General features: G+C 32.3%; 3 protein-coding genes across 3 annotated transcripts; 1 reads left to right on the plus strand and 2 right to left on the minus strand.

The window, feature by feature from the left end:
• Positions 1–2,869: 2,869 nt before the first annotated feature.
• LOC132725571 (uncharacterized) lies at positions 2,870–6,722 on the plus strand. The gene is made up of 4 exons (XM_060710706.1): positions 2,870–3,104; positions 5,291–5,550; positions 5,702–5,858; positions 6,155–6,722. The coding sequence occupies exons 1-4, from the start codon at positions 2,903–2,905 to the stop codon at positions 6,517–6,519; spliced, it is 984 nt and encodes a 327-aa protein (XP_060566689.1). The 5' UTR covers positions 2,870–2,902; the 3' UTR covers positions 6,520–6,722.
• Positions 6,723–8,983: 2,261 nt separating this feature from the next.
• Positions 8,984–15,414, minus strand: LOC132725574 (uncharacterized). The gene is made up of 4 exons (XM_060710710.1): positions 15,208–15,414; positions 11,918–12,068; positions 9,963–10,277; positions 8,984–9,410 (listed from the first exon to the last, which is right to left on the minus strand). The coding sequence occupies exons 2-4, from the start codon at positions 12,018–12,020 to the stop codon at positions 9,343–9,345; spliced, it is 486 nt and encodes a 161-aa protein (XP_060566693.1). The 5' UTR covers positions 12,021–12,068; positions 15,208–15,414; the 3' UTR covers positions 8,984–9,342.
• Positions 15,415–16,974: 1,560 nt separating this feature from the next.
• On the minus strand, positions 16,975–18,309 carry LOC132725575 (uncharacterized). The gene is made up of 2 exons (XM_060710711.1): positions 18,078–18,309; positions 16,975–17,263 (listed from the first exon to the last, which is right to left on the minus strand). Exons 1-2 carry the CDS (start codon positions 18,124–18,126, stop codon positions 16,992–16,994), a joined length of 321 nt encoding a protein of 106 aa, XP_060566694.1. The 5' UTR covers positions 18,127–18,309; the 3' UTR covers positions 16,975–16,991.

The raw sequence follows: 18,309 nt of genomic DNA on the forward strand, positions 1-18,309 counted from the left end.
AAATGCGTAGTTATTCTGTAAAGAAGGCCTATTTGAACTTTTCATAAATGGACCGCCCGTGAGAAAAAATTACAATTTTCTGGATATACAATTATTCCCACTCACTAAGTTACAATTTTGTATATCCTTTTAGTATTTTTTATCACAAATAAGCGAACGCATGATAGATTCTTAATAAGCCACACTTCACTGCTTAGACGAGAGCGGACGGGCATAATGTTTCATTTCGTAAATTTAAGTAGAGCTACCTATTATTTAAGCATTATGCACTATAATGGTTTGATGATAACATTTTATTAATACGTGTATTTCGAGAATTTCTGTCCTGCACACAACGCGCCATAGATAAAATGAGCGAGACGACGTGCACTGACATTGATAAGTAGGAATTGTGTACGCAGTAAATTGATAAAAAGCGTGCATATTTTGACGTCAGATTCAAATAAAGTTTTATCGGTGAAGTCATATTCTGCACTATGTTGGTTTTCTCATGGCATGGCCCATAAATTAATGCGTTTGCTGACACAAATAGTCCCAGGTCTGTTTCCGGCCGGTTGCCTTTGGGTCGAGAAACAGTCTAGAGTATACGATAAGCAAAATTGGTTTAAACTCTTTGCTCTTGCAATCTGACGATCTGCCAGTCAATATAATTATTGCGATTTTTAAACATTTAGGTTTTCATTATGCCTAAAAATGTTCTTGTTTGTTGTTTTTTATCATGAGAATGTTAAATTAACGTTTAACTCTTTCAAAGCTAGATATCTTAATGGAATATGTACTGACTACATAGCGGACAGTGAATCCGATTTATCTATTTGTTATGTTGCCGCTAGCAAACTTAGGGTTAACATTTAAGTATTTTCTTGTTGAAGTTTTGTTGAAGTTTTTTTTTGCACGAATTAAATCATCAATTGACGAAGATCTTTTGGTTAATTGCCTATCACAACCACTAGCCAATAACACACTTTTAGATTTTTATGGAGGATAAACTAGGTAAAGATGGTACAATTATAAATGTACCATGGTCTAAGGTTTTCGTACATCTGGATAAAAGGTTTCCATCAAGATAAAAACAAATGGGTTATGAAAACCATTAGGGAGAGGAAAAATTGTCACAAAGTAGGGTAGCTCAAGGGGAAATGTGGTATATGTAAAATGATAAAACATTTTACAGCTAATCGTTGTATCATTTCATTGGCATTGTCATTTTCAATATAAGCCAATGAAAACAGTGAATCGAGGGTTGTTTTACTGTTTTACGCTATGTGAATAAAATGTATTTTTAATTTCGGTAGCAAAACCTAATTTCAATTGTGCCTTTAACAAATAAACATTATAAATTATCTTCCATCATATTTTATTTTTTATTAATTTACATAAAACGATAATATTTATAGTCGAAGAAATCTATACTTAAAGTGGCATTATGCTCATTTGTTTCGCTGTCAAGTTAAGTTAAATAAGATTGACTATTTATTAGAAAAGTGATTGGCCGATAATTCTTAATGAAAAATGTTTAGGATAAAAAGAATGCCCTACTCGTTTTTTTTAAAATTAAACGTAATCGAAAAACCTTCTATGAAGCGCATTCTTGAGTTTTAAAAAACAATAAAAGTCTAAACAGACCATTCAGAATAGACCAAAGTCAAAATACTTGCCATAGAGGCAAGATATTCAACATTTTTAACAACCCTCCATGTTACGTGGAGCATTAAATTTTATCAAAATATACATACCATAAATGAGTAATACATTTCTAATTTGTACACTTGTTATTGATCTTTTTGGCTGACAGGTACGTTTTTCTGATATTTGTTTTTTTGTTGTTTTTTTGCTAGGTTTTCTTATTTTCTTTTTCAGGTTTTAAATTTGTGGTGGTGCTAAAGTTAAAGCCACACGTGACTTTTTGTGAGTCTGTAATCACTGTTTCGTAGTTACTTAATCGCATCGAAGATGTTTATAGAAGATTTCACTGGCCAATCTTGTTACATGAAATTTGATACTGCAGTTAAATGTTTAACCTAGGCATAATGATACGCCAGCCTGCACATCTAATTCGGTTAGAGCGCGAGACTTGTAATCACGAGATTGTGGGTTCGATTCCCGGGCTGGCAAACTAAAATTACTAATCAGTCTTTCGGATGAGACTTTAAATCGAGGTCCTGTGTATGGGTGCTTAAACACTTGGCACGTTAAAGAACCAAAAGAAGCTTCTGGAATTGGGTCATCTTTCTGTATCTGTAATTGCACTATTCTCAAACGTCTTAAATGACTAATACTCTCCTGGAGGACTCGCCCATATGGGCAACCGGTGACGAGTATAAATAAACACAAATACACACACACACTCTAATGATACAATATGTGTATTATAATTAAAAAATTATTTGTAAAACATTGTTAACTTCTTAATAGTACAACTAATCAACTGGACTTCTTGGTGCTAGACCTTGCATTTGTTAGAATGCTGATACATATAGTGGTGGCGTGTGTTGGGTGGTTTACCCTTTGGATCACAGCATATAAACACTTTAAAAATTACATAGTATGGTTTCAGGCACCGTATTGTTCCTGGGTAAATTCTCAAGCAGTTTACCCAGTACTAGTTGCCTTCACTTTTGCGCAGAGCAGAGGTACAGTGCGAAATGACCTTATGAAGGATATCAATGATAAAATCACAAACGAAATAGTTCTGGGCAACCGTCCGGAATCCGGGTCGCCCCGATTCAAACACTCGAACGCTCAACCCCTTGAGCTAACCGGAGACGATTTTGATGCGTATATTTTTATAAAAGTTAATTGAACTATACAAATGTATAAAAATGAATGAAAACATGAATTAATTTATGATGTTTTTATAAATTAACAGACGGACTGATACAAAGATACGAACGAAGATACAATGGAGAAGAACCTACTTAACTTCGTTATCATCACAATCATATTTGCTTTGAGTGTCGTGGAAAGTAAAGGCAATTCTAATGTTCCTAACTATCATGACGAACTATCGAAACTTGAAAACCATCTCATAGCAAGACTTTTGAAGAACGACGTGGACGCCGAATTAGAATTGGACAGTGCTGACGAAAACACAAACTTTGGCGGTATGTATGTTACAAATTTAGCTATAAACGTATATAATTCATTCAGATATAAAGAGATCAACCAGATCAATATTTTGTGTGATTACATTGTGTCAAAATTTATTTTAGTCAAATTCTAGACTTTAATTTCCATTTTTCAGAATAAAGCTACTTCAACTATTAAGTACAAATGTACTAAGTTTAGGAAGAAAGATAAAGTAATTAAATTTCATTCATAACTTTCTATTGCTCAAAGTTTATTTGTCTTAATGAATTGTGTACATCACCGCACATTTATTTATGTTATATTTGAGCCGCGCTTGCGTTTGCGACCAGCATGGATCTAGACCAGCATGCGCATCCGCGCAATCTGATCAGGATCCATGCTGTTCGCTATCAGATTCCCTTCTTGTAATAGGGTTGGTAAGCGAACAGCATGGATCCTGATCAGACTGCGCGGATGCGCATGCTGGTCTAGATCCATGCTGGTCGCAAACGCACTATGTTGGTTTTGTCGTGACGCGGCTAATATACATATGTACGATTATATCAAAGATTATCGAACTATCGTACTAAACGACCAAAGACTGTATCATTAACCCAAAAAGTGTTTTTTGTTTTTTTGTTTTTTTTTTTGTTGATTGTTTGCTACAAATTTTCTTAACTAAACAGGGTTGAAAATTTGGAAAAATTTTCCCAATTCCCTTAGCATAGAAATATTTTTGGGAAATATACATTTTTTTGGAATATTGATTAAAATCATGGAAATTCTTTCAAAACTTGATTTAATTTCGCCCTTTCTTTAAAAAACTGCCATTTTTGAATGATGCTATGTTTTCAGGCTTTGTTCTTAAAGTTTTAAAACGTTGCAAGTCTTTTCCGTGTGTACGGAACACCTCAATAACCTCGTTCTTAAAACAGATTGAAAGTAGTACTACAGTGTGATTTTATATGTTAACAAAAACAGAGTGTAATCTTTGATAATGTAGAACGAGTGTATATATTTGACATTCTAAAAAAACGTTAAGTCTGTTTCGGTAAAATAATGATTGAAAATATGTCTGACAATCATAAACAATTTTTTAAAAATGCCCATTGGTGTACATTTATAAACAAATCAAAATTAATGTCAACAGGTAAACATTTTAAACTTTTTCTACAACCATAACAAAAAAAATATAACTAAGCTACTGTTTACTTTTATAGAATTTAGGTGGGCTTTTAGTCTTTCCTAGACATATTGGAATAAACTTGGTCATCAAATTAGGATTTGCTCAAACGCGTAATACCAGCGCAGGTTAGAACGAAAACCATATCCGTTCTGTGTATATCCCTCAGATAGTGTTTGCTATCTTAATCTTTGGTTTGACTGAAAAGGGTCGGCAAGATGCAATTGATCAAAAGAAGTTGATTTTACATTTATTTGTATCAAATATCAGTAGTTTCAATTAACGAATATTTCCATAATATATATTTCAAAGGTTGGCATACTTGCCTTTCAATAACCTTGTCAAAAATTATAAAAAGAAAAGATTTTTTATACAACCCGAGTTTGTAATTGGTGTTGCACAGACAAATAGAGAAAATATAATCCCTAAAGAACGCCCAAAACGACAAAATTGAAAATGTTGCAGGTTGGGTTTGATTAAGCTTGTTCTCTGACGGTACTGTTAAGTGCAAATTACTGTCCACGACCCTGGCTCCGGCATTAGCAGAATTCAAGATTTAAAACTTACGAAAGCCAGATGCTATATGTGAAAAGGATCAACGACTACACAAAATATAGATCATTTCAGATTACACCTTGTATAGCTAATGGAGCGTATTATGAAATTATTGCTCCTTGTCGAACGTAAATTAAAAGAGATATAAATGATAGTAATTGTAGGATACTGACGAAAATATTTTATCAGTGTTTAGTTTGTATGATGGGTAACTATATAACGAAAGGTAAAACATAAATTCCTAAGAAACAAATGCAAAATGAGTTACGTACAACAGCAGAATATACACTAAGCAGGTATGCTTATGGTATGTGCACATTTTAGAATATTGATGGATTTGTAGTAAAGAACGGAATTAGGTATCATTTTGAATAATTTCCTAATTGTAATAAAAAGGAAATAATAAATATCATGCTTACAAATCTTTACTGCAACAATGCTTTGAAATGGTTAAACAAACAACAAAACATTTATCTTTACAAGGCCACGATCTACATGAACCTGGACAAAAGAAGAGATTACGAATTCCTGATGGCGCAAGGTTCAGACCGTTGCCAATTTGTAGACCTTACGTACCGTTTCTTTCGACGTTCCAGTGCTGTGAACGTGGATTCACTCATGTCGATTTAACAAGCAATGCTCCATGTGATGGAATTAATACCGCAGCAGGTGTTCAAATCCTTCAACAGCCAACAGCACAGACAAGCTTAACTGGGGACTGCAACAAAAGAGCACTTCTGAAGGTAAATATGTAAATACTGAACACACTCAAGCAATTCAGTTATATAGTTAAAAAATGTTTTCCAATTATTCCTCGTAGCGATGTAGTTTTTAGTCAGACTTGAAACATGTTAGGCATGTGGTAAAACTATGACAATTTTACTTAAATCACAGATAAACTTTGAGAAGTTTACAAAGGACCCATGTGACTACTGCTTAAGAAAACCATTATGTGGTAGACGTATGTTGAGAATAGATCTGACACTTAGTTCTGGTACACGATCAGGTTGGGGGTTTAATATAGGAGACAGCAGAACAAACGATGGATACAGTAAGAAGATTTAATTAATAAAAAATAAACTTGTATGAAATTTCAATTCGATTCAAGATGCCCTTGTGTAATTATAAGCCGGATGAGAAGACATAATTGATCCAACATTCACAAGTATATCTCGCCTATGAGTACACATGAATTATCATCTTAATTTTGAAAGTTAACTAGAATCCTTTAAAATAATAATAATGTTATGTTGTTTAAATTGAAATTGCATTATTTATACTCTAACGTTTATGCACCAATCCAATGTATCGTGATTAATTTATTCTACTGTTTTGTAAAAAATTAAGGGGGTGATTACAACACACAGATGAATGACGCAGAGGCTGAAGGTGTTTTTCCTGCAGTTCGACTTTATCACAGCGATAGGTGCAATTCGGTAGGTTCATTCAAAACCTTTGCGGACGCTATTGGACCAAATGTCAATCACGTGACCATTTACGTCAGCAATCAACACATTCGAATCATGAACGACCAAGGGTTTGATGAATATGTATGTGACAACTGTCTGTATGCTCTGAATGGTCAGGCAGACAGTCAGGGAATCAACGAGGACATATACATTGGTTTGAATCGTGTGATAACAGGTCGATCAGACAGAAACGGCGAAGGTGTTTGTTCAGCGACGCTGACATGGATTTGTCCTCGATGGTAGATGGCGGCGTATATACATTTGATTTTTGATACAGAATAAATACAACATGTATTTGAAAATTCTTATTTATATTTCCTTTTTATACTAATATAACAATTTATTTTGATACAGTTCTTACACTTTTCATCTAGACGCATTTTTTCCAGTTAACTTGTAGCATTTAAAACTGAGAGAAAGATAAGAAATAAATAACATTATCATGAGCAGAAATTCTTGGACAATTTTATAAGCCTAGATTTACTTGTCAAAAATACAAAAATACCCTGGATTCAAATATTTTTAAAAGTGTAAATAAGATTATACATAATCCTGAATTGCCCGGAATTTGTTTATAATTCTGATAAATTTCATGTTTATTTAATAAATTCATACCTGCGCAAAAAAGATGTTTATCTATTTAATTGCAAAATAAAATTGCTTTAATGTCATCCAGTCAGCAAGCTCCCTAAAATAACCATAGAAAGGCCATAGCGGCGTAGCTCAAAAACTTGACAAACGTTGAAATCAATAATTAATCAAAAGTGCCTGATACAAAAATGGATCTTTTCTAAAATTTGCAGGTGCTTGGTGGTTTAAAACCCGAAAAAAATGTCATCCAAAACTTCACGTCATTTGAACATTGGATTATTGTGAAGTCATGTTTCAATGGTTTTCGGTTGCAACGTTTATTTATTCGAAAACGTTGTCATTAAGTCGTCCAGGAAAACGGGTATTTCACAAACATTTGACAACAGTTCGGATAGTCTCATTTAATAACATGCAATATGACAAACCTGACACAAGTATCTTGTTAGTCAAACAATAGTGTTAGAGAGTTGTGTCAGACAGTTGGACTTACCAAAAAGATAAAACAGATCGGTGGCAGTTTAACCAAATACGCTCGACCTAAACGTTCTCCGGCGCCGTGGCGCTTGCAAAAGACAAATGTGCTGTAATGTGCGGCCGTGCATAAATTTTAATGCGTTTTTTCGCTATTCTTTTACAAAATTATTAGTACGTGCGCACACAATTTGTATTACGTTGCCAAGTGATAACTATTACGTGCGCACGTAAAAGCCATTACATGATCATCGTACGAAATAAATGTATTTATTGCATGGCCAGGTATGACTATCGCGTATGCATGTAATACATATCGCCTTGTCACGTAATACCTATCGTGTGCACATAATTATAATACTATCGTGTGCCGACGTAATAAATAAAAGATTTCCTATGTTCCCTTTTATGCCACCGTAATAGCTCGATTGTTAAAATTTATTCAAAAGGCGGTAAAATTCCCTTGCTCCATGTAGTCACATGTATTCAAACTCGTTGCATAACAACATAACAATGCTAAGTATTTCGAAAGGAAGTGGAAAAAATTTTGTTTCGTACAAATTAATGTTGCGTATTTTACTGAAATTATATAAGAAAAGAAAAAATACATAAATGTTATGCTATTATAATGGATTGCATTGCTCTCGCTGATTGCATACAAGTGATAATAAACTCTAAACTCGGGAGATACACCTGGTGGTGGTGTTGGTAGTTTTCTCTCCGGATCACGGCAGCACGCCACATTTAATTTTCCAGAGCACGGTTATGTCAACGCAACGTTCCTGGGTAGGCTGTCAAGCAATTAACCAGTACTAGTTGCTTTCACTTTCACAAGGAACTGAATCTTCTGTACATAACAGAGCAGAGGTACAGTGCGAATGACCATGTTTAATCACAACGAAAGTGACCACAGTCCAACACTCTAACTATTGAGTTAACCGAACTGCTTGGATACAACCTACCTTTCAATAGTCCCTATCTGCAGAATATATTCCCTTATGATAGAATGATTTTATTACATTTAAAATTACCTTCATATCTCCATTTTCTTTTATACAACTTTTAATTTTACATTAAAGCAACTATTCTTTTTACTTTCAAGACAGATAACTGATATTGAACACAAAATATTCTTTGTAGTTTTAGTCACATACATGTAATATGTCATGATTAAATAAATAAACAAAACTAAACTAATACGTCTTAACTCCCCTTTCAATGTGATGTTACATTATATGTCAGAACGCTTTTGAACACGCAAAAGGTGATATTTATCTATTTATTTATTTATTGTTATTTCACTGAACCAAAAACGAAGATTAATGTGAAAAATTATGCAAGGAAATGCATTGTTATGTAACTCAGTTGTTAATAATGGAGACGTAATCATCACCAGAACGCAATTTACACAACATAAATCAAGATACATCAAAATAGGTTAGGTATTTTAATACCATATACTGATCTTTACAAATTAGTAATTGTTTGTGTCGCAAACATTCAGTTTGATAGATAATAATTTACTTAACCTTGAATTAAACAGTGTTTTGCAACTTTTGGTGTTATAACGAATGAGTTGTTAGGCAGACACCATTAGCTATATGACCGCCGATTTAAAGTACAAAATGTAAACATTACAAAATAATGGTTTGTAAACTTTATTTATATAATACAAGAAAAAATAGAAAACATGTCAGAAATATACAATTGTAGATAAAAATGGAACGCAACTTTTTTAAATCTTTCGATCTATTATATAGATCAAAATGACAACTAAAAGAATATTAAATTAAAAAAACTAAAAATAAAAAATAAATAAATTTATGATAAATAAATATAATGCCAACATTCGACCGACTAGATATAAAGCATCAATTAAATAAGAAATGATAGCCATGACTAATTAATTAAAGAAGTTGTGTTATAACTTAGTAATTATCAACCATGCAGATCTTCTTAGACATCAATATGTGTCTTCAAAGAGAACGGACACGTCTGTCTTTCTTACACAAGGAGCAGGAATATACCAATAAATAATGTTGCTAAACTTGATTTAGAAACACAACCTTCAGCTGAAAAAAGAAAACATTGCTAAGAGTGAATAATCTATTATTTACGTAAATTCCGTTTGTTTTGATTGGGTTTTACGTCACATCGACACAGTATAGGTCATATCGCGACGTTCCAGCTTTACTGGTGGAGGAAGACCTCAGGTGCCCCTCCGTGCATTATTTCAGGCACGAACGGGCACCTGAGTAGAACCACCGACGTTCCGTAAGCTAGATTTACGTAAATACAATAACAATAGTGTAAATTGATATAAAATGAAAAGAAAAAAACGTGTTTTCTGTACGAGAACATCCACATTCTAATCGAATGAGTCGATTAATCTTTGGTTAATAGTTATTTTGAAGTTACGATATACTAGAACTACAAAGTCATGTTTGAACAAACCATAGTGTAGAGCATAATTCACAGACTATATAAACTGAATTATTCTTAATTCCAGCTTCCTATTGTGTAAGGTTGTTTTCTGAAATAATTATTCCTCCAATATATTTAAACTGTGACAAAAACAACTTTGCGCCTTAGGAGGTAATACGCTTTAAAAAAAATGTACTTACATATCTGAAAAGAGTTCAGGCTCATAGAATCACATATTTGTTGAGTTTGATAGCGGGCACAGCAGAAGATGGTCTCTCCAATGTCTATATGCTTTGGATCAATGTCAATAGCTTGAGTTATATTTTTACCATTGTATTCAGCATCCCTTGTATATTCATTGTAACCACTCACTATTACATCATTTACAAAGGTTTTAGGACTGACACCCCTTCGCCATGTTAATGAAGATACCGGGTTAGAAGAATCCGTGGAACAGTTTAAAGTTAATTTAGAATCAACCATTTCTGCCGAGATGTTTACAAGTGTTGGTGGAACTGTAATAATAAAATTATGTTGTATTTTTTTAAATTGAACTCATATATACATTGTTGGACTGTTCCTAGTTTAAAGCAACGCCAAGTCAATAAGACAGATTCAGGTCGGGTATGTACCATATCTAGTTTGTAATTTCAAAACAAGGGACGACAAGTGTGTCGATCCTATACCATTCGACGCCAAAATCAAAATGTAAATGTTTTATTTGTGTTTTTGCAATGGAAAGATAATGCTTTGAAAGAAAATTAAATTTAAAGTAAAGAAAGGAGATAGAGGATATTTGTTTGTTTGTGTGTAAGATGAAATTTTATTTCATCGAGTGAGCTTTAAAAACAGTATTCTCACGAGTGGCGTAGCCACGAGTGAGAATACTGTTTTTTTTAAGTTCACGAGATGAAATAAAATTACATCTTACACAACAAACAGACAAATTTTCTTTTTATTTTATGCTTAAAAACAAGTTAAAAGGAAATTTTCATAATTTTAACGATAATATTAAAATCTGTTTCCCCCATTGAGAGCCCCATTTAGACGGAATTTTTCATTTAAAACAAGAAGTCTTGAGCTGAAAAAATAAGTCCGCCAATCAAGGTTAAATGACGGTGATATTTATTCATTTTATTAAAAAAATGTGAATGATCGCTTGTTTTAATAATAAAACAAACAATTCTTGCAGGAAAAATTCCAACCATCCATCCATATTTCTGTTACTTACTGCGAATTTATATTAGACCTGGCTTTCTAAAATGTAAACGGCAGCCATTTTTTAAAGTTGTGTATTTCAAGGGAGGAAAATAATTGTGTAAGATTCAGAAGGATATAATTTGGATTTGTTAGTCATACACCTTTTTAAAAGAAAGAAAACTTATTTGAGGATTGTAACAGACAAAAAATAAGTGTTGACAGAAGTGAAAACATTCAGAAAAGGAGCTAGGAAAATGGAAAACTTGAAACTTGCTGAAGGCAATGAAGGAACGCTGGGTAGTTTTACTTATTTTACGAGTGATGGCTGTCAATGCTTTTCAATTTTTCATAAAGCATACGGCAGTTATTGCTCGTAGGATACTTTAATATGCCCAAATGTCATCAAGAGCAGTTTTGCATGGGGAAGGAATGTATTTTTCAGACTGTAAAAACGAACAAAAAAATTAGAGACGAAATTTGGTGATTGGAATTTGAAGGAATAGAAGTAAGTTTTCTCTCTGTGTTACTTTTGACATTTAAGTTATTTATCTATTTCAGCTTTGCTATTTCTTTTAACAGCCTGATATTGTCAGAATTGTCCCTAAAAATAAAATTGAGGTACCACATGGGGAAAATCTTAAAAAAGTAGTTTCGTCATTGAAAAAAGTGAAATTATATTTTGATAATTTTCACTGTGAAATAATCAAATATAATTTTCACGGATAAATCAGTAATCCACTGAAAAGCATAAAATAATATCATATACTTTATTTATGTGTACATTTTATTGAATAATAATGTTTATTAATTTTATTCTTTGGTAAACATTACTTTGCTTTATAATGTCTTCCGGACTTAATACAGAATAGAAACACGGGGTCAAAATATTAGTAAATATTGACTAGTATAACAAATTTGATAATAACATAATCCCTGTAACTGTTTATACACTTACATAAAACTTTTACTTTGGGATACATGATAAGATAGTCTGTCACATTCTTATATTGAAATATACAGCTCATCTCTTTACCATTGTCCTCCTTGTAAACATGCATCACTGAGATAACTCTAGTACATTTCCTTTGTTTTTCTCGAAGCGGATCCTGTAAACAATTCTTCAATATATAAATCATATATCTGTGGTCGCTCCACCTAACCGGATAACTAACCAGTAAACTTACTTTTTCGTTGGTGACCCAGTTACTAATCACACATGATTATTGATTTAACAGTGAGAAACAAATGACCATTATAGACAATGGTTACGGAGAAATATCTTGAGCGAGGCTCTAGCTATTATATTTTTACTTACATCTTAGAGATATATGATAATCGAAATTTACATCCAAGAATATATACAAAAGATTGTATTCTAAAGTTCTTAACAAAAGACATGAATAACTAGACGAAGCGCTAAAACAAAATGGTCATGATCCTTTACTAAAACCATAAAATAGAAAGTAATGTATTGACCTTAAAAACAATCGACGTTTTGAGAATTGCATGTAGGGCGTTTGCTATAATGTAATTCTTTGTTTTATATTAGCATATCAAGCTTTCACTTCCATTACCGTTCATGATCAGACTCAACCAAATCAAGCCGTCAACATTTTTATTTTGGTTCTTAAGGATTTCATTTCTTTCTAAATATCGTCACAATTTGGACTTTAACAAACATAAATTTTCATCTTACAATTTGACAAAAATGGACATCTTTAATAAATAATCTTATAAATTGAATGCATTTTATCAGAGCATCTAAATAAACAATAATTTAGAATTGCATTTTTTTTTGCTAAGACAATGTATCACAGCCGTTACAATTATTTTAAAATCATTGCGTTCAGTTATTTACAAAACGTTGATATCCCTTACCACAGTATATAAACGATTTGAACCCCAACCGGATCTTGTGAGAAGATATCAGTGTCAGCCATTTTCTGACGCTTAACTTACTTAATATATTGGTATTTATATTGATACTTATGGACGTTAGGTTAGTAAATCTTTATTTATATCGTAGAAGAGAAACTTTATTAAACCTTTAAGTTATGCAAAATATAAATGTTAGCATTAAAGCTATAAAATAATCGAAACTCACGAACTGCTTTCAGGTGATCAACACTGAACAAGAAGAAAAATCCGTCTTATTTCAAGGTTTATTTAGTGAAACATTGAATTGCGATATCGAACTACTAAAATAATCAATAACAAACGATAATTTAGTCATCTGCAAAAAATGGCTTTTAAGAGTTTAACCAAGAAGATCAATTCCGTAAACTGAATGTTACTTGCTGGTGATTGTGAACCCTACTTGTGAGTTTACGAATTTTATCTGTACCCTGACTTGTGAGTATTTTTAAAGATTTAATGGAGAGAACGTTTATCATTTAACGTATTTATTTGTTTATTGTCAGGCAAAATGGAAGAATTCAGTTGTCTTCATTGCCCCCTTTCTCTTCAAAAAATTTCGGAAACACTATTGTTCAAAATTTTGACATAAGAACAAAATCTTAAAAAAAAACAATTTCTCAGTTTCACAACAAGAACAGAAACATTAAAATCATACCCCAAAGACTTTAGAATTATTCCAAAAGAACTGAAAAAAAATAAATAAAAACAAGGACTTTAAAAGCAAATGATATTACAAAAACAGTAAAAGTTTCAAGACAAGAAGGACTTGAAAAATAATCTCCAATCAAGAAATGCAAAAAAGTCAAAACGCCTGTTAAAGATGTTCACACTTCGACAAAAGATACGTTTTTAGCACAAATGAAGAAGAGTTTAAGTTTAAACTTGGTGTCAACTTATTCCACAGATCCCACATTTAAGTTGTGTTTTCAGGGGAGTGTTTGTTACACGAAAGCTACTCTCAAGACTCTCAACTACAAATGATTCATCCAAATTCATCTGAAATACATGTATATGGCAATTTATAGAAAGGAACTGGATTTACATATATCTTTTGACTTAAGATCCCTTATGATAGCCAATGATAAACTTTTCAAGTTGTGTGAAAAGAAATCTAACAGGTTGTCTTAGACACTGGCAAGTTTGTAAACTATTTAAAAATAAGTGGTAATAAACTTGCAAGAGTGAAAACTACCTTTTAGACATTTAACAACAATATGCAAGAAACTCCTTAAAATGATTTATTTAGAGTGATTCTAGTCGGGCATGTCAGAAATATAAAGTCAAGGCATTTATGAGAATATAAAACTGTGTTTCAAAAAGCATAATGAAATCAACGGTAGGTGTAAAGCTTTCAACATGTTGAAATAAGTAACATGCCAAAAAATCATGTGATGATCTTTCGAGGAGGATGGATTGATATGTGGCGTTATATAACGATCACGTCAAAACTAACAACAATGCCGTTGAAACGTTTAGTAGAAACGTTTATAGTACTTATGTTATATTTTAGCTTTATACCTTTTCAAAGATAAATCAATGGTAAATGAAGATAAGATTTGTTGGTTGATAATTTCTGTCAAGAAATACTTTTCTTCCTAATTCGTATTACCAGCTACTTTATGCTGGTATTTCCATGGAAAGTGAATACATGATGAAGGTCCATTCATGTGCAGTATTATCACTTATATAGAACTAAAAGATGTGTCATGCTCTTGTGACACAATAACTTCATATTCTGCAAGATATAATTTGGAACATAGGACAAAAACAATAAAAATCATCAAAAGTGACTCGCAAGTTATGGTTCAGTGAAAACACAAGTAGGGTACAGATCATTAAAATTGTTTTAGCAAGACGGGTACAGTTATCAGAATGTTCGCCTCTATTATTTACTATGTTTTTATCAATATTCAAAGATATCCACACAAGTGTCTGTGCGGTAAGACGAGGTAAGACAATAAAGTTAAGATTCAGATATGAGTTATAGTGAAATAAAACAATTTTAGGCATAAATTTGCTTGTGTAATCGGCGTGTGTTGACATAAACAAAACACGAAGCGAACAGCATTGCGTTTTATGCGCATAAATTTAAAGAAGCTGGTTATAGATATATCTATAAGCAAAGAAAAAATATTTCTTAATATGATTCAAATGTTTACATACCGTCACAGATTAAATGCAAGCCGTCTTAAAAAGTTTTATGAGTCACCCCGCCTGTTTGTACTGAACTAATGTTGAGATCTTCTCACAAGATCCGGTTGGGGTACAAATCGTTTATACACTGTGCTTATGATAAATGTCAATGTAAAAGTAAATTGTGTTACTTACAGCTTTGCACTCAGTAAATGTGGTAACCGAGTCGTGATTATCTTGTCCTTCTCTATAAGTAGTTATAATGTGCGGCACAATTTTACATGAAGGATTAGCGTAACACCTGCATGTTAAAATGGTTGTTGAGTTGTGAACGGTGGCTGTTGTAAAATGTGTCGAGGAGTGAAAATCTGAAAAAGTAAAGACAAATAAAATAGTTTGAAATCAGATTTGAAGGATGTTTTGTAATATTCTTGGTTTAGAAATCCGTAAAGCTTAAGAACACAAAATATTGAATCTGGAAAGGGTAGAACGTTTGCAAGAAGCCCATTTGTCATCGTCTAGAACTAGAATTCTGTCTAGAAAATAATATTAAACACAAGTGTGTCAATCATATACAAATTTCAAGAAACAAACCACATGTTAATCGTTAATTGTTTGCAATGAAGTCAACAAATACAAAAGTAAACGTTTTCTTAGCTAGACAAGAAATGGATTCGACGCGCATCCTTTATCAACTACCGCTAATAATTTTAAAATTTAAAGATAGTTAAGTATTAAACATTATGGAAAGAAAAAACAACAACAAAAAAAAACATTTTCACATATATATTGTGATGCCTAAATATCATATAATATTAAAGTGATATTACACATTATTACCCCTCACTTTTTTTCGTAATGTTAATTTCCCATAGGCCTCTGGAAGTTATTCTTACTGTTAATGCAAGTGTACCACGTGACTAAGTATTTTGTACTGTACATAGGTAACAGTATTTTTAACAGTATAAAATCTGGTCACGTGGTCTATTTTCTAAATAAAATGAAATAAAATGGCCGCCATTTTTCTCTCGATTCATTCTTATTTTCGACGATAGGGCCTAGGGCATCATCAAAGTAACTGTGACTATTGTAAAATTTAGTTCTTTGCACCCTAGAGTTCTTTTCGCGTATAAAATATCTTTTTGTTGAATAGTCAAAAAAGTAACATCCGTTTTCAACGAAAGTAATTGTAATGTAAATAATTTTGTGTCAACTGGAACATACAGACGATTAAAGCATACAACAAAGGATTATTTAACAATTTTAACCAGATAGAGTTGGTGGACAGACATTTGTAGGATATCATCGTTATTTTGTAAATTTTGTCAAAAAACCATGCGAAGAATATTTTGGATACAAGTGGATCAAATTTCACATATCATAACCTTATAAATGGGTTAGTGGTTTGTTTTCTTAATAAAACACAGCTGATTGTATGTTTATGACTGGTAGATATCACCACTTCCTTAAAGAATAAAAGAAAAAAAAACTTCTCAAGTAGGCCTAAAGTACACTTAAAACTTAAAAGGTAAGGACAGATTAGTTATTGTTACTCTTGGTTAATTTTTGTTACAGTTAGATTTAATTGACTATTTCAGATCATCACAGGATTTTTGTTCGAGGTAATAAAATAAATAACACATAGGTTTGTGAGTTACAGTAAAAATATCATCCCTCTAAAAAATACTGTTACCCGAGACGTAGCCTCGGGTAACAGTATTTTCCTCGGAATGATATTTTTACTGTTACCCACAAACCCATGTGTTATTTATATACTGTTACCCACAAACCCATGTGTTATTTATATAATATCACGCTTCGATGTCAATATTATTATGCTAAAACGAAATCATGTTTACTATTATTATCAATATTAAAATTTAATAATAATCCCCGTTAAATAAAAATGAAGTCATCTTGACAAACATAATTCAGGATTATTTCGTTGTGTATAATGGTTATTTAGGGATTTCGTAGAATTACGTACACTGTACATCAACTTCCACGGTTTTTCTGTCACCACTGTAATCAGAGCATATATAGTTACCATCGTGCTTTAACATGGTCTTATCTATCTTCAGATCTTTGCTATTTACCCATGAAATGCCTGGTTCATTGATTGTATGTCCATTATTTATTGGGTTAGCCAATCCGTCAGGCCCAGTCCAGGTTGGGTATTGAACATTTAATGGGCATGTGATGGTCACTTCTTGGTCCTCTGAAACTTCTATTATAGCAGATAATGTTGTACCTACAATGATCATTACATATTAAATTATAAAACGGTAGTTCGTTAATTAGATTTAATGGTGCAGTAATCAAATAACAATATACATGTTATAACGAATAAAACATTTATAAAATTCCTATTTTTTCGAAACGTAAGTTGACATTGGCTTTCACAAAATCAGAATAGTAATAACACTGTCTGATAAACTTGATTGTTTTATCACTAGTCATATTGTTTGAATAGCAATGCAGTTCATAAATCGATGATTTCAATATCGACTTGCTGAGCGGACTAACTCTTTTAGAATAAAAAACACTATCTTAGCAGTACACTAGTCAACAGTAATGTCCCGTCACCTTGAGGCAAGGGGGGGGGGGGGTTGAACGTAGTTTTGATATCCCATCTGTAACTGCACTATTAGAGCAATTGACTAGTTCTGTTTTGGCGCCAAAATGGCGGCGGATATTTCAAACTCCCGGTGTATTTAGCGGGTATTTTACCGTGATTGATTCCAACTGCATGACAAAGATTTTACATCTTAAAGTGCCCCTTTTTTCACACGGATAGAGATAGGAGTAACAACTGTATAGTGCATAAATAGAAATGATCTAGCTGCTTTAAATATCTGAAGTACATTAGTTTGTTCATAATGGAGGGTCTGTTATTCTGTATTTTGTACCTACCACTAAACCAGACAATCATTTTCAATCTTGTGTATCAATGAGCTGATAACATGAATTATATTATGGTTTCATGAATTTTTGCATCATATATTATATATCATATTAAATATTACTCACTATATTGTAGAGAAATATCTCAAAAGTATACATACCTTGGAAAACTATAAACAGCGCAAAAATCCATCTGCTCACAAACAACATTTCAGATTTATTATTCAAACGAATCTTTTCTAATAAAAGATTTGGTGAGATTTGGTGTATTTTTATTTTTTAAATTTTAAACAAATGACTTGTTAGTGAGATGATAGTGTATACTTTAAGCGTTCACTTAATTGTGTCCTGGTTTAACTGTAAACATGTTTTATGCGTGATCGTGTCGTTTTA

The sequence above is a fragment of the Ruditapes philippinarum genome, unplaced genomic scaffold (genome assembly GCF_026571515.1).
Source record: "Ruditapes philippinarum isolate M1 unplaced genomic scaffold, ASM2657151v2 ctg1810_1_1_1_1, whole genome shotgun sequence".
NCBI lineage: Eukaryota > Metazoa > Mollusca > Bivalvia > Venerida > Veneridae > Ruditapes > Ruditapes philippinarum.